Source organism: Chroicocephalus ridibundus, chromosome 1 (assembly GCF_963924245.1).
Source record: "Chroicocephalus ridibundus chromosome 1, bChrRid1.1, whole genome shotgun sequence".
In the NCBI taxonomy this organism is placed as follows: Eukaryota; Metazoa; Chordata; class Aves; order Charadriiformes; family Laridae; genus Chroicocephalus; species Chroicocephalus ridibundus.
Window position 1 is genome coordinate 136,576,694 of NC_086284.1, and position 15,780 is coordinate 136,592,473.

The 15,780-nt window shown below is 39.9% G+C and overlaps 1 protein-coding gene across 2 annotated transcripts in view; it reads left to right on the forward strand.

Annotated features, from left to right (window-relative positions):
* The window catches only part of FBLN1 (fibulin 1), an 82,427-nt gene that overhangs the window by 14,784 nt on the left and 51,863 nt on the right, over positions 1–15,780 (forward strand). For both annotated transcript variants that reach the window (XM_063355061.1, XM_063355051.1), the window contains exons 2-4: positions 443–542; positions 8,357–8,492; positions 14,528–14,699. In XM_063355061.1, coding sequence (XP_063211131.1) covers positions 443–542; positions 8,357–8,492; positions 14,528–14,699 — 408 coding nt within the window. The remainder of the gene's footprint in view (positions 1–442; positions 543–8,356; positions 8,493–14,527; positions 14,700–15,780) is intronic.

Below are 15,780 nucleotides of genomic sequence, written 5' to 3' on the forward strand. Positions count from 1 at the left end.
TCTTCATGATTTTAAAAGGTTGCTTGTTGCTGCTGACGCTTTCAATAATAAAGGAGTGCAATCTGACAGATCCCTTTATTGTGCAGGACTGTCTATCATCTGAACTGTGTTCTGCTGGAGTATCAGTCCCTAGGCTGTGTCTTTATGTGGAAGGTTAAGGGAGACTGCAGTTTGCTTCACTGAGGAAGGAATACCTCCAGCATGTGGGCTGATTGCAAGGTGCTAACGAACGGATGCGTCATTTGGCCATGGCGGCCTTTTGGATGGGTGCACTATTCCGTGTGTAGATTAGGGAGGGGTAAACAAACTGACTCTGTTTTGTTTTGTTGTTTGTTGTTTTGGTTTTTTTTTTTTTTTTTTTTTAACTGGCAGATGCCATACCATTTACTAAGGTTGTATTAAATATATTGTTGTGTTTTTCTTTCTTCCCTGATTTCTGCAGATCCTTCAATGGAAGAATGCTGTGACAAGGGTATTGAATGGGCAAATAAAAACAGAATATGTACTTCTCTACCGTTAATATCTGAGTCCAGAGAATGCAGGTATATAGTTGTGTATTATATATTAAACTAGAGTTTATATGTTCATGTAAAACCACAGGAATGGCAGGTATGAGAGCTGATTTAGAAGGTGAAGCACCCAGCTTTTAAATCCAAGTCTTTCAGATCCATATCTAGCCTTGGGGAGTACCTACTGACTACCTACTTTTCTTCCATTAAGTCCTTTAAATGCTTCCTGTTGGTCTGGTGTAGAGTCACCCAGCTTTAATCTGCTTGACATGTACTGTCTCTTACTCAGAAGTTTTTCTACTGTACTCTACTCGTAAGGCTTGGACTCTGCCTACAGTCAGTGTACCTCAGCGTGGCTCCACTGATATCAGCAAAGCTTCTTCATTTTATGCTGGTTATGAATCTAGCCCAGTGATGATCAAAATTCTTGGGCAAAAGTTTATCAGGAAACAGAACAGATCCTGTACGTGAATAATCTTTGGATTAAATATGTACATATGTGTGTATGGAAGACAGCCTTTTAAAACTGTTTCTCCTGTGGGGTGCCACCCAGAAATTGTCCTGCAATTCTTAGTTGAATTGCTGGGGGGTAGAATTTAAAGCTTAAGTCAAGGAGATTCCTAGTTATGTAGAATATCTGACCTCTGTCAAATGTATTTGACCATAGAAAATAGTAATCTTTGGTTAATAAATACATTTCTTAATTCTACTGACACTTAATAGGATACTAATGTCTGTTACGTAATCTAGAAAATGAAATAATGAAGTTAAATGATAAATCATTTGCACAGTGATACTTTGGTTATACTGAATCTCTTGTATGGTTGGGGCATTCGTAGATTTATGTCAATTTGTGTTATTTTGCTGTTAAGTGCACTTGTTAAATTTAATTTGTGGAGCTAACAATTTGTGATTGGTAGTTTAGGGGCAGTTTTATACGGGACTTTGTATTTAAAATACATTACATTGCTCCTTTCTGTCTTTTCAAATGGATTGCAAAATGATTTAAACTTGGTAATTGTAGAAGTGTTGGATTGATCTTTATTACGGAAAGAATGTGTCTTGCAGGCAAGTCTGTCCATGTTTTCTGACTTTGGCATTTATATTGGCATTGAAAGCACTCTCTTACGCAGAAGAATTGACAGATAGAACTTGAATCCCAATTTAGGAAATACTTGGAGAGTCTCAGAAGAGTTACAGACAAAACAGAGGCAGGAAAAACAGGAAACCAAGGTTATTGAACAACCTGGGAGTGAGAATCTTGATGATTTAATGATCATTTGATTAATGTGAGTTGTGATTCTGCTGTAAATATAATTTATCCTTTTAAAGATTGCCATTTTAGAGAGTCTTTACGACTTCATAGGAAATGAAAAAAAGCTTACTAATACTTCATCTAGCTTTTGTGCATAACTGATAGTAATTTAGAAAATTATAGTGATGTAATGGTAAATAAGAAATGGGTAAAGGCGCACATTCTGTGAGAGGCATGAGTACTTATTGACAAAAAAAGAAGTGGATAAATGCAGTTCAGCGGCATGTATTCATGACTGTACGATATATAAACATAGCTCCCCCTGAAGCTTGCCTTCACTCTAAAAATGACTAAGTAAAATTGGCACCCTTGACTGCTTTCTTTAATGGCAATATTACTTTTACTCCAGTTATGATTGAAAACTGGCATATCTGTGAGAGGTACAGAAAACTCACTTTATGATGCTGTTTTAGACACAAAAGTAAGGATCAAACTCTACTCCTAACGGCTGGTGTAACTGGCGCCAGAATGAATAGTGAGGGAGCATGCTTCCCTTTGCAAGCACATGAGGGTAATGACGCTGGTTTTCTGCATTTTTTCCTGCTGCAGAGAGATGCGAGCAAAACCAGGTTCCTTGCACTTGCTCAGGTCTAAGCAGGTGAGAATATGGCACAGGATGCCTTATTGGTGATGGACTCTCAAGAGAACTTGCTTCCTATTTAGACACCTACATGCAGTGGGAGCTGCTGGGGGACAGATATTTATCATTTACGTGGTTGTTTAAACCCCAGCTGGGATCTTTTGGCTGTCCACGGCAGCACAGTGTTGGGCAGTGTAGACTTGAGTGCTCCAAAAAAACATAGCCTCTTGAGTGTACAAGCCCATATTACTTCATGCCAGATGGAGCTGTTTGCCCCGCGTATTTCAGCTTGTATTTGCAAGGTTAGCAGTGGGATGCAAGGGAAAAATACATTGTGAAGTGAGCAGATTTGATGAAGTTGCTGAAGTAAAAATGATTTTGTGCAGTTACATTGCAAGGACTGTGCAACACAGAACAGATTGGATGTGAGTACTTTACCCAACACGCTTTACAAGAATTTACATGCTGCTGTTGAATCCTCTGCTTAGAATAGTAATAACAAGAACAGCATCTCAGATTCAGTCCTTCCCTCAAAGCAAGCCCACTGCTAGAGAGTTTCTTTTGCTTTTCTTTTGTTCATGTGAGAAACAAGCTGCCTTATTGAATTAGAATTGCACCCCCTTGGCCTCTTCCCAAACATTTAAAGCACATTCATGGTAATCAAGAAGGGCTTCCATGCAAGCACTGACATTCTCATATGTATTGTGCGTCCTAGAAACAAGCTGACAGTTATGGGTTTCAACATCCCCTCCCAAAAGGGGATCCTTCCCCCAAGTCTCTTGTGGTTCTTGAGGGACTTGCCATCTGCGTGAGCATCACTTGTCGTAGAATCATAGAATACCAGGTTGGAAGGGACCTCAAGGATCATCTGGTCCAACCTTTCTTGGCAAAAATATGCTGAATATGTTACAGATGTGTTCGCTTTTTTGTCCTGCTCCACAGGTGAGCCAGCCCTCTGTCTGAAGTTCACATGAATTTGGAAAGTCTATCTGGCTACTGTTACTCAGTTGCGTTTAAGTTGAAACAAGGCTCCTGGCTCAACCTCCAGTCACTTCTGCAATCTCTTATTGTGGTTGCTTGTCCCACAAATAAGTGGGATTTTATATTATCACTCAGGACAATGACAGTATTTTTCTCTGTGTCTTCATGACTCAGTAAATACAAGCGTAGCATTTTAATGAATAATATCTTTGGCTGTCATAACAGCAGCTTTTTGCCCATTCATCCATTTTCTTGTGATGCGGTTAAACTCACAGCAGCTGGAAACAGCTGCTGTTTATTTTTGGAACTCAACCTGCCCAGTAAATCTTCTTCCATTCAAAATGAAGAGTTTCCCCTGCCCAGAGCTCTTAGCAAGTGAACTTAATTCCTGGGCCAGAAGCAGCGTATCTCCATATGAGAACTGCATGCCTTTAGCACTGTGTAAAGTCTTTCTGGAGCTGCATTGGAAATAACATTATTTATTATTAGTGTTGCAAAAATGCATAAAAGAAGAAGCTACAGAACGCTCTGCTAGGTGCTGTGCAAAAACAGAACAAAAAGATGATCTGTGTTCCCAAGCAGAGACAAGTGGCAGCACTTGGATACAGATTCAGGAGGGAACACAAGGAAGTAATAAGACAAGAGTGTGTGGAGTGATAGGCACCAGATGCTTAACTGCTGATAGATGTTTATTGATTTATGCCATTGTAAGTCTGGAAGAGCCTGAGATTTTGGACATCGAAGTTGTGACAGTTTTCTGTGTGAAAAAGCTGTTTGAAGTTATTTTTGGAGAAGTTGTCTTTATTAATTATTATCTCTTCTCTGCAGCCCGCTGAGTGTGCCTCACAGTCACTTAAGATTTTTGGCTTCCCAGTCAGAGGGACAGAAGAACAGTCTGCTATGTTGTCAGGGTTTTATTGCCACTCATTTAGGATAACTTGCTTACTTCGCTTTGTGAATATTGTCAAACTCAGTTCTTTCTCTGCCGCAATGTTATCAGTATTGTTCCTCTACATAATATATGATCTCAATATAATTTTACTCTTGACCTTCAAGAAATTTTTTTTTTAAGTAAACAACAAAGTTGTTTATGGATTGCAGCTGATTAATTTTGAGGTTTGAATCAATTGTTTTTACTTGAGTCCCTTGCTAATTTATAATGCTCGTTCAAATACATGTTTTTCATTGCTGAGGCACGCTTTATTGTTTTCATATTGTCATATTGTGTCACTCATAATACCAGATCTTGCTCTTAATTTTCCTAAGTTCATTTCTGTTGCATGTTAAACTGCAAACTGAAAGGACTAAGGGTGGAAGGCCCAGCTTCTTTTTTGCAAAATAATTCTGAAGTGGAATCATCCACTTTTTAATTTTAGTATTTTTTGCGAAAAAGTCTTCTGCTGTGCTCATGAATAGCACTGACATAGTTTGAAGACAGGCTAATAAGCAGAAGGAGAGAGGCAGAGGGTAATGAAATTAGGCTGACAACAAATACACTGTTTTCAGAGCAAAGTTAAATGTTAATGCTTTTATGGAAAGAAATGAAAAATTGGTAATTATGAAATCTGTGCTGGTTTAGGAGTGTATTGTCTGGGAAGGAGAATAATAAATGTGAAAGGATTGTGGAGGTAAATGGACGTGTAGCTTTTCAGCTGGAAATTTATTCCATGAAAACATTGGGTAAATTTTAACAGAAAGTAAAAGTGAGAATATAAACCATGGTTTCTTAACTTGATTTACAATCAAATTACGTAGTAATGAAATAACTTTCATTTTTAGACCAGCAAGTGCAACAAAGAATAAGGTTTTTTTTTAAATGTCTGAGTGATTTCTGTTCACTAGCGAGCCATGAATAAAACTACTTTCAGAGAAACCAGAAAATGCATGATTTTACCCAAAATATCCGAGTGAACTTCAGTTATGAGGCCTTATGCTCCTAGAGATTCTGTATTTAGTGTTGTAAGATTTCAGTCAAATTGTAAATACCTATTCAATAAACTTCTGTTGCACTGTTTTAACTGAAAATCAGAATGTGACAGATAAGGAAGAATATGGCTTTTTAATTACTAGGAGTAATTAAAAAAAAAAAAAACCCAAAACAAAAAACCACAGGAAAGTACTCCTCTACTTTCTCTCTTTTGTAAGCTGTCCGTAGAAATGAAGTTAATAGGAATGCTACACAGGAAGAGTTGAAAGGTTTTATGCGAAGAGACAACTCTAGCTGGCTTATGAGCCATTAGAGATGGCTCCTTTACTCTGCTATGAAGTAGAGAGTGGGAATGTATTGGAGTCTGAGCCAGGGAGACACGCATAACTTAGCAAAGGCAGGGAGAGATACTCTTCATCTCCAAAGTCTTGGAGTCTGAGGAGTTTGAGGTGGCATGTTCTAGCGACCATCAGCATGTGGGCTGGTGTGCAAAGGGAAAAGTTTTGATGGTCAGCTGGGCAGGCTAAGCTGCAGCTGAAGACCAGTACTGTGTGGATTTTTCTACCATTTTTCTCCACCATATTTCAAGGATTTCTACCTCTGCCACAGCCGCACCGGTGTTTACAGGCTCAAGCGGTATTTGCTACCAGTGCAACTTCACTGTAGGATTTGGGCAATGAAGTGTGATTTTATTGTTGTTGTTCTGAGAATGAACAAATGGTATTTTAATCTAGTATTCAATTGACGTTTAATTCCTTATTACAGTTGGGGTGGCCCACATGACTTATGAATACAGCTGTGAGAAACATTTTAAGAAACTTTTTTGTTTTGGTTGAAATTGCCAATTTGCCAGAGATTTCAAAGACATGACTTGTATTTGCAAAAAAAAAAAAAAAAGCCACACTGGAAATCAAACAGATTTACTGAAAGACTGCTGTTGTTTGTTTGTTTGTCTGTGGCTAACATATCTAGCTCCTCCGCAGGACATGGAGGGCTAAAGGAGCTGGAAAGTCTCAACTCCCACACACTTGGGCTTGAAGTTCAGGTTTTATAGGCTTCCAAAGTCCTGACAGTCAGACCACCCCAGAGCTGGGCAGGGAATGGAAATTCTGCTTCAGAGCAAATTTCAGCAACAAAAAAGCTACGTATTCTTCCAAACTGGAACTGACTCAAATATCAAAAACTTCAAATATTCAGCCAAATAAAGTTACTGTCCTGGGCTTAACTTCTTGCTATGACTTTAGAGTCTATTTTTGAATAATCTGTTCATGAATGTACCTGGGTTTTGTTCCTATGCATTGAAATCCCATGGCTGTTTTTGTCCAAGTGTAAACTGCACAGTCAGACCATTACAAAATCCAGTAAATAAGAACCGAGAATCTTCAGGAGTGTAGCTTGACAGCCTTGCCTCGCCAATACGCACAGAATCTCAGCCCGGTACCCAAGTGTCCCCTGCTTTTAGTGGGCTGGACTGGATGGCCTGGCCTTAAAGCTGAGGGAGTCCCTCACGCTGCCTGGGAGCTGAAAGCTCATCCTACGGTCATCGAGAGCAGGGAAGCTCCTCCGGAGGTGATGCATGGGAATCCACTTATCTCAGATGGCAGCAGGAGACGCCTGTAGCTCAGGAGTGCAACTAACCCACCCCTCTTCCTTATACTTGCAAAATATCCAACAGTGTAAATAAAGGATTTTTAAGAGTAAAGGGTATGGGTTTGCTGAGTATCTTTGCGTATTTTTATGTATTTCTAGGTAACCTTTGAAAAGATTTGAGTCATCAGTTCAAAGAACTGGAGTTGAGGAAAAAACATAGGTGAATACTCTTAAGAGCAAAGAGAATGTGTTCAATATTATTGGTGTGTAAGATGCGTAAGATTTCCTGTGGTGATGGGTATAAAAACGCATTTATAGGGTTTTTTCTGTGCATTTCATAGGGCTCTAATATATTGGTCTATGCCTTTTAGGTGCGCCTGTTATACTATAAATAGACTTTATCAGCTTGGATTGCCTTTGGGATAGTTTCCTTTCGCCCTAGCAACTTGGGTAACATTATTCCTAGTGAAATTATCGCAAAACACATGGATATGTTCACATCCTTGTATGTGCAATCTGATTTGTTACTCGAACTTTTTTCCCTCTGTTTCCCAGTGTCTCTTACAGGTGGTAGTTGTGGAAGAGCCGTAAACTGCAAGCTCCGCCCACGATGCTACCCAACAAGGCAGAGCTGCATGTAGAAACAGTGGAGAGAGGGGAGATACCCTCTTCAGTGGGCTTTGCATGCAAGCAACAGTAGCAACAGGAATGGAGGATTTTAAAGCCTCCTTTCACAGATTTTTTTTTTTTTTCCCATGGGAAGGAGTTTTAAATTTATTCACCGAAACAGAGATAAACCAGAATTATTTTATGAGCAGTGGAACTAACAAAGCTGAGTTTCCTGCAGATTTTGATCCTGTCTCCTCTCTGCATCTTCCTGCCCTGTAATACTCTTCTCTCCCTTGTCTTTCTTTGTCTCTTGCTTGCAATACACTCTATTTCTCGCTGTGACTTTCCTTGGTATCTTCAGTTCTCCCTGTATCTCTGGTTGTCCCACAGAGCAACAATCTGAGCTTCCTTCAACATGCTGTACCTGCCAGGGTAGGCTGGCCATGGGATTGCAGATTCTCACAATGCCTCAGGACTGGCTTCTCCCTTCCGTCAGTCAGAGCACCGATTTGGTTCTTGCCATCCTCTCTGCAGCCACCAGCTGTCACAAAATATGCAAGAATGCAAGTCCTGGAGACCTTGGGCCCTGTGGCAAACGTGGTTGAAGTTAGCCATTTGCTTAAAAAAATTGTTAGGACAGACTACAAGGTAGACAGGTAGTTAAACTGTATTAAACCTAGACATTCTGCCTACTTCTAGAGAATGTTTTTTTACTGTGTAACTAAAATGGGTGCCCACAGGAACTTCTTTCCATGGCGCTAGTACAAGTACTAATTGTCAAAACTTGGATTATCTGTTCTCACCCCACATATGACATTCTTCTATTGCTTCCATCCTTTTGTCAGCATGACTCAGGTACAGTGCTGTCGCAGCCAGTTGGAGAAGCAGTACTGTTCAGATGGGATTGAATTTGCCAATGTGCGTGAGGAGTGTGACTCAAATATTGGTCAAAATTCCACCTGCGAAGCTGAACACTTCAAGGTGAGCCATCAGAGCTATTCCTGTTCATCTTTTAAGAAATGGTATTGACTGTCTGGATTGGTGTTAAGGGTTGACCCTGAAGGTTGCTGTACTCAGTTTGTTGCACACAGACAGTTTTTTTCCCACCTACACCTCGTGTCTCTGTTAAGGCTCGCCACTTTGTGCTTCTTTGAGAGAAACAGTTCCTCATTGAGTGAAGCAGACTGTCTCATTATATTTTAGCAGAGGTAGAGGGTAGAATGCAAAGGGGTGAAGAAGTCTTGAACGGGTAATTGGCTAGGAAACTACTTTGGCATGAAGAGAAGACATCAACGCCGTAGGAAGGGATGGGTGAGAAACTCAGATGCGTTTCAGACTTTAGCTTTCATTATACCCTCATGGCCTAAGGTCAAACTCAGTGGTTTTCAGTATTGGTGGTCCAAAAACATAGGACTGTAGTTAATCCTCTCAGTGTACTTATAATTCCAGCTTGTGTATGTGTCCTTAGTTAACATGGCTTTGATTTACAATTGAATGGAGACGTCTATAAGCTCGTGATAATAGCATTTGATATTAGAATAAAAATGCCTGTTGTTGGCATCTTTAATTAATCTGTGCCCTGCCCTCCACCTTTATTACTGCCTTTGTCTCTCATTTCTTGAAAGGGAGCATATTCATACCAGTCCACAGAGTGCTTTTGGATGAAAGTTCCACCAGTAAGATCATGACCTTGACCATGACCCAGGCATGAACGGCTCTGGTCCTATTACAGATTTCTTTCAGTGGTGATGAAAATAGGTGACAATGATTTTAATTCTTCCCATTGCTTAAAGATGCTGAATGCTCCAGTTCATTGAGTTAAAAAACTATCTACTATATAGAAGATGGCAGACGATGTCTGACTCACAGGTTTTATATGTCTTCAAAATGCTGGCTTGATCACGTTCCTGGCAGTAGGGTGTTGCTGATGCCAGGGCTGTGAAGTGATCCACGTTCTCGCTGTGAGTAGAAGAAAAGTAACATGATGATGAGGCTGGCGTTGTTGGGTTGTCACAAACTTGTCTGCATGTGCAGCGTGATTTTGTCCCACGGTGGAGCATGTTCCATAGAGGGGACATACCTCCCCGCTCGACCACGTCCAGGGTGTGCCCTCTCTTGGCATGGAGATTCCTCTCTGCAGCCTGTAGCACTAGAAGCATGTCCACCCCAATCTGGATGTGGCGTGAAAAAATATTTAGCCCTTTGTGTCAATACTTTGTGAAGGGCTGTGAACAGATGAACAAGGACCGAGATGGCGAGTACTCTGACATCAGGTTTATAACAGCAGCGCTATTTTAAACACGTGCCATGGGACACCTTTTAAACAGAATGCAACTGTTCAAGGAAACCCACTTTCTCATCGATTGACTAATGTTTCCCTATGTGCGCCTGTCAGTATGAGGAAGAAGAAGAGTTAATGGTGTTGTTTTTTAAAATGGCCAGATTTCTTCAAAGATGGCAGGTTTTCATGGTGACAGCTGTATCATTAAACAAAGTGGACTAGGCCTTGATCTCTGGCCCTGAGAATAAATGGCTCAGCACAGCTCATGTCACGCAACTGACGTCTTTCCCCTGCAAAACACAGTGCATGAGGGCAGTTGGGAACACTCGCTGGCCTGTGCTAACCCCAAAATATGCTTCAGCATTGTCTGAGGGATGTTAGTTGCCATTAGAGCTTGCTAATATTTAAACATTAGAGACGATTGCGGGACAATGCCTGACCGCATATTCTGTCCCTGTTTAATTTACTGGTATAAACACAGTCAGTGTTATTTCATCTTTGTGAGCCACGTTCTGCCCCTCCACTCCCTCATAGAAATATCCTACACCTAATAACTGTACTGAGGTACCTGTAGGAGTATCTTTGTAGATAACCTCTTTGATCCATGGTGGACACAGAGGATTTATGATCTAATATCAGTGAACAAGTATAATTTCTTTTGTTGAATACATTTTTAATCCGATGACCTTGAGACATACAGTTTATCTGGCAATTTTCTCCTGGTGTGGTAAACTTTTACATTCACACCAGCCCCATTTCACATGGGCTTGAATCTCATTTTGCCTAAGTTGGTTCATTTTATTTTAGCTTAGGTAGCATGGGAAATCTTTTGGATCCTCTTTGTCTCCTTCAAGGAAGCAGAAAGAATGATTTAGTAATTCAATTAGTAGGATTAATCACAGCACTTCGCAGCAAATGAGGCAGCTAATCTTGCTTCTGAATCCAAAACTTGCGATTGGAAAGAAGATAAAAAGAGCATATTTTGAAAACACTTGCCTTAGCTTTTACGCTTAAAGGCAATAGGCATAGGTAATAATCAACATAATTTTACTCCTCTGTTTTCTTGGAAGCACAGATTTTCTTGCCTTGAAAAAAAGGATGCAAAATTAATCATTAATCTTTAAAATGTTTGTCAAAAGACAGTAATCAATTTCCAGATTTGTTCCTGATACAGGAGACGTTGAAATGGTTTTATTAAACTTTCTACCACAACAGCCCTGCAGAAGGGAGTGCAGCTTCTAGAAATTTGGCCTTCTTTAAGGTGCTTGGACTTTTTCCCCAAAATTTGTCATAGGTGCTTTTTTTTCCCAAAGATCGAGATACGGCCTTATCTCCCCAGTTTTTTCAAGAATACTTTGGTTGTGTATATTAGGTGAGCACAAAGTTTTGTTGCTTTGAACTGTTGAAATATTCTTTATTTTTATTCAGATCTTCAAAAGTTCAGAAAAATTCTGCTATTTGTATTTTTTTCAGTCAATTTTTCTAGCTTGTGCTAGTTAGTCTGGATTTCAGCAAGTGAGAGACCTCTTGTGGACAGATACACAAAAGCAATGTTAATACACGGTTCACCCTTCCAGATCCGGTAACTTAAACGGAGGCATAAATAATAAAGAACTATTATAAAATCTAACTAATTAGGAGAGCTTATTGATTAAAGGAATTTCAGGTGCTTCCTAATCACACCAAAGATAGATCTTCAACACTTTCTCACATGTAATGATTTATTCCTTTATTCCTTACATCTTTATTCCTTTCTGTGAGGAGGCACGGTATAAGAGTAGTCAGGGGATCATAGGACTTCAAGCAGGACACAACTTTCTATCCAAAAGCAAAGATCAAGGCATGGTTTTGAAGCTGCATGGGCTTTTGCTAATAACAGGGGAGAGGCGAAGGAAAAAATGTTTGAGATCATTATCGGGATCACTTAAGAAGCAAAGGTTTCCAGGCAGTGAAAGTGTGTAATAACAACTCAATCATTAGGTTGTACCATCCATGAGGGCAGCGATGGTTCTAGTAAATGGGCGAATGGTCATCGCAGCATGCTTCCGGGAAGCTGGCAACCTTTGGAAAATGGCTACAAACACATCAAGAACTAATATGGAGTCTAGACTGCACTCCAGACTAAAGGATCAAAGTCTTTCAGAATAGGCTAACCCTGAAAAAATTAGCATGAAAAAGGAAATGTTGAGATTAATCTTACCAGGATATTGATGTAATGACATACTGCTTTATGTCTCAGAATGCCAGAGTGCTCCGTGAACATGAGTTAAACTAGCCTTATACCATTCCACAGTGGGAGAACTGGAAGAAAAGGTGACTTTACAAGTTCACAGGTGAGGTATGTGGAGATGTATGCAGGTCTAGAGAGTCCTTGGTGTGCTCTGAGCACAAGGCCATTCATCAGCTTCGCCGTCTTTTTTCTTTAGTTGAACAGGAAATGTTAGCCTTTAGGACTGCCAGTGCAGAATCTTCCAGGGTCAATCTTAAAGCCACTTACCATAAATATCAGTTAAGAAAACATTTGACACTTTCCATCTCTGGATCATTTTGGCTGTGGTATAGCAACATAAATTATTATCAAGATGTTAAATCAGGATGCATCATGCACAGGTAGAGTAAATACAGGTTGGAACAAATGGTTCAATGCATTCAATTATGTTAAATGAAGATACAGTTTCTTACAGGCATTGCAAGACTTAGCAAGCTCTGTACTTGAAGATTCACATTAGCGGGAGACAGAGGTCTTTCAAGTTTTGGCTGAACCTGGAAGAAATAAAGAACATAAGGTTATTCAGCACTTCGAGAACAGCAAGATTGATGATCGCTCTTTAAAAAAAAAAAAATCCAGAGAAAGTCTGTAACTCCCATTTTGAGCATTGTGTGACAAGACAATGAAACAGATTGAGTCAATTCACATGCCTAACAGTAGAAGCCAGTGAGGATATCCAGAAGTATATAATGACAAAATTTGGCAAGGCATCAGCTGTCTTCAGTAACTTAAATAAGGTCTGGTTATCAAAAATACACAAGCTTAAGTCAAACAATGAATCTTCAGCTCAGTTTTCATTTCTGTCTTGTAGTTTATGGTTGTGAAAATTGGAAATCTAACAAAATTATAGACAGATGTTAAAAGCTTTGAGAAAGATGCCTCAGGAAAATGTTAGACGTGTTAGACAGAATAAATATTCAGAAATGTTGCAATTCTTGGAAGAGATTTCTAAAGTGATCCAGAAAAGCCAGAAAAGATGGAAATATCACAGACATACTAGTGATGAAATCAGAGCATCCGCCACTGTATGGAAGTAGTTGGAGAGCCACGGAAAAAAAGGTGGTAGTGAGGAACCATCCCACCAAACATCAGTTAATAAGGAAAAACGTGTATCTTAACATTATGGTGGGCATGAAAACAACACCCCAGCACTGGCCAGGAGGGAAGAGTTCCTGCCATACAGCATTCTGCAGCAGGGAGAGGATTCAGTTGTGTATTTAAAGACAAAGTACAAAATATCATGCTTGCGTACTTCAAAATGCTATAAAGTAAAACGAGATTGAAGAAACAAGGAAAAAGGATTTTATTATTTTACTTCCACACTGCTCTAGGTTTTAAAAGAACCTTTCATTGCAGTGTGGAGAGAGAAACATAAAGAATACCTTATAAGGGAAAGCTTATAATATAGGCAGGGGTATGCATCTCCCAGTAGTGAAAGAAATGTAATAGTTGCCTTCTTTTCAATAGGTGTGGTGTTTAAAGCACCAAATTACAGAAATGTAGTTCAATGTTTAGTTATTTTATATTCCATCTGCTCTGTTTAATGGCGCATGCTATTTTCTTCAAGCAAAATGAACAATAAAAGCTTAAATCTGCTTTTACATGTCAGTAGCAATTGGCAGGCACCAGCTCCACAGAACCAAACATCTTCACTGCTTTCTAACCACAAGAAAGGAAAACGGAATAAATCATAGTGTCCCCTCAATTTGAAATTAAAAGGAAACCTCCATGGGATTAACTTGTCCTGTGTTCGCTTCTGTGGTGTATTCTGGGGCTGTAGTTCAGAAGGTCTGGAAAACGCGGATCATGTTTCATTGCTGGAAGCCATGTCCAGACTGTGATGGTTTTAAATAGTGATTGACTTTATAGTCTCTTTTTCAGAGCAGAATACCTTCTCTTTATGACCTGTTAACACTAACCTTGGATGAATCATGTTTATTCACTTGTTTGTCTGTTAGTTCAGAGAGGGGTATTTTTTGCTGGGAAGTTGAGTAGGCAGTTACTTATCAACCGAGTCATGGACTTCATTGATCGTGTCCCAGTTTAATTGAACTGGACACAAAAGGGAAGCAGAGGTGTTAAGAGTTCCCACTGCTCGCTGGTGTTTGAAACAGGGCTATGCAGGCAGCCCAGCATGAGAGCCGTGAAACTCCATATACATACGTGGACCATTCTGGTTCTCCACATCACCCTGCACACGCATTCACGCATACACAAGATTTGTGAGAAATGGATCCAGGTTCTGTGCTTGGCTCTATGTAGGTCAGATGCAGAGCTCACTGAACTCAACTGCAGATTAAAATGTCTTTAAAAAAACATGAGTTCTTAAGGAGTTTGCAGAAAATATTTCATCAGTTTGCCAAGGTGAGATAACAGTATTGACGCTACTGACAAAATTTGCATTGAAGTGTTCAGGGTTAGGATTTGACCTTTTTTTCTTTTTTTCTTTTCTTTTTTTTTTAACAGGTATGTTGTTACTGTTGTTTGCTGGGAAAAGCTGCCCAAGTTCAAGGACAGAGTTGTGAACCCAACCCAAAGGTAGGATACCAGTGTGGAATTGTCTTCAGAGATTGCTGTGTGAAGGGTCAGGAAGGCATTGATGTGTCCATCAGCGATGATGCTCCTAAAAAGGAACAAGGTAATTTATGTTGCCAGTTATAAAAGAGTGAGACACAAAATGATATGGGATAGAAGGAGTGCCTGTACTTTAAATTATTTCTGTTGGAATTCTTCTAACTTGAGATCTCCTCTGAGTAATATAATGATGCATGTTTTGGAGCCCATTTTTTTTGGCTGGTGATAGCTGATATGTTGTATACCACAAAAGAAGGCTAAAAGAGCTGGAAAGTGGTCACTCAGTTCCTGGTGTGAGAACTTAACTATAAGACAGATTATTTTGGCCGCTAATGATCTGATCTTGGAAATTTGAGTATAAGCTATTAATGTTTCATAGCATTTTGCCCACTGATAAATTCTTAATTAAAAAGAAAATCGAAAACTGATTCTTTTAATTAGATTTAAAAACCAGATGGCCTTTGCTAGCTCTGCAGAATTCAAATGTTGCCTTTTGTGTGAGAGGCAAATGCGCACAAACTGGGGGCGTTTGAAATGCCTGGACCGTCTGGGAACATTTCAGGGAAACATGGTATCTGCATTTCTTTCAACATTTTTGGAAGAGAGGTGAATCTAGATTGCAGCAGCTCCTGACACCCTTCTCCATACCTAGTCCATGGAGCTGAAGAGGATGAGTGTGGACACGCTGACCCTTACAGATCCAGGTGTTGGATTTTTTTGACTTTTTCACTTAGCAGACAGACCTGAAACTGCAGAAAAGTCACGCTGTATAGTGTTGCCTCCTTCATGGGCAGTTGAGCACTGAAAACACGCAGTCTGACTTGCAGATCACCATGGACAGACTTTGGGAGACTTAATCCTAATGAATCACTTAAACTCAAACCCAAACCCCACCACAAGAGCTTGCATTGGTCTGCATGAGCCAGTGTGTTATCAGACTTGTTTCTAATAACTTATGTCAGCCAAGTAATGTTTAGAAATGCCCTGCCAGTTTCTTCGCGTACCACTGTCTCAGCAGGGGAATTCCCCTTCTCCATTAGCACTGGCTGAAGTGACTGGACTGGTATATATTTTGTATGTAGACCACTCTGCTAATAGCAAAATTTGCAGGCTCGTGCATGGCATGAGAAATCTAGCAACACCTG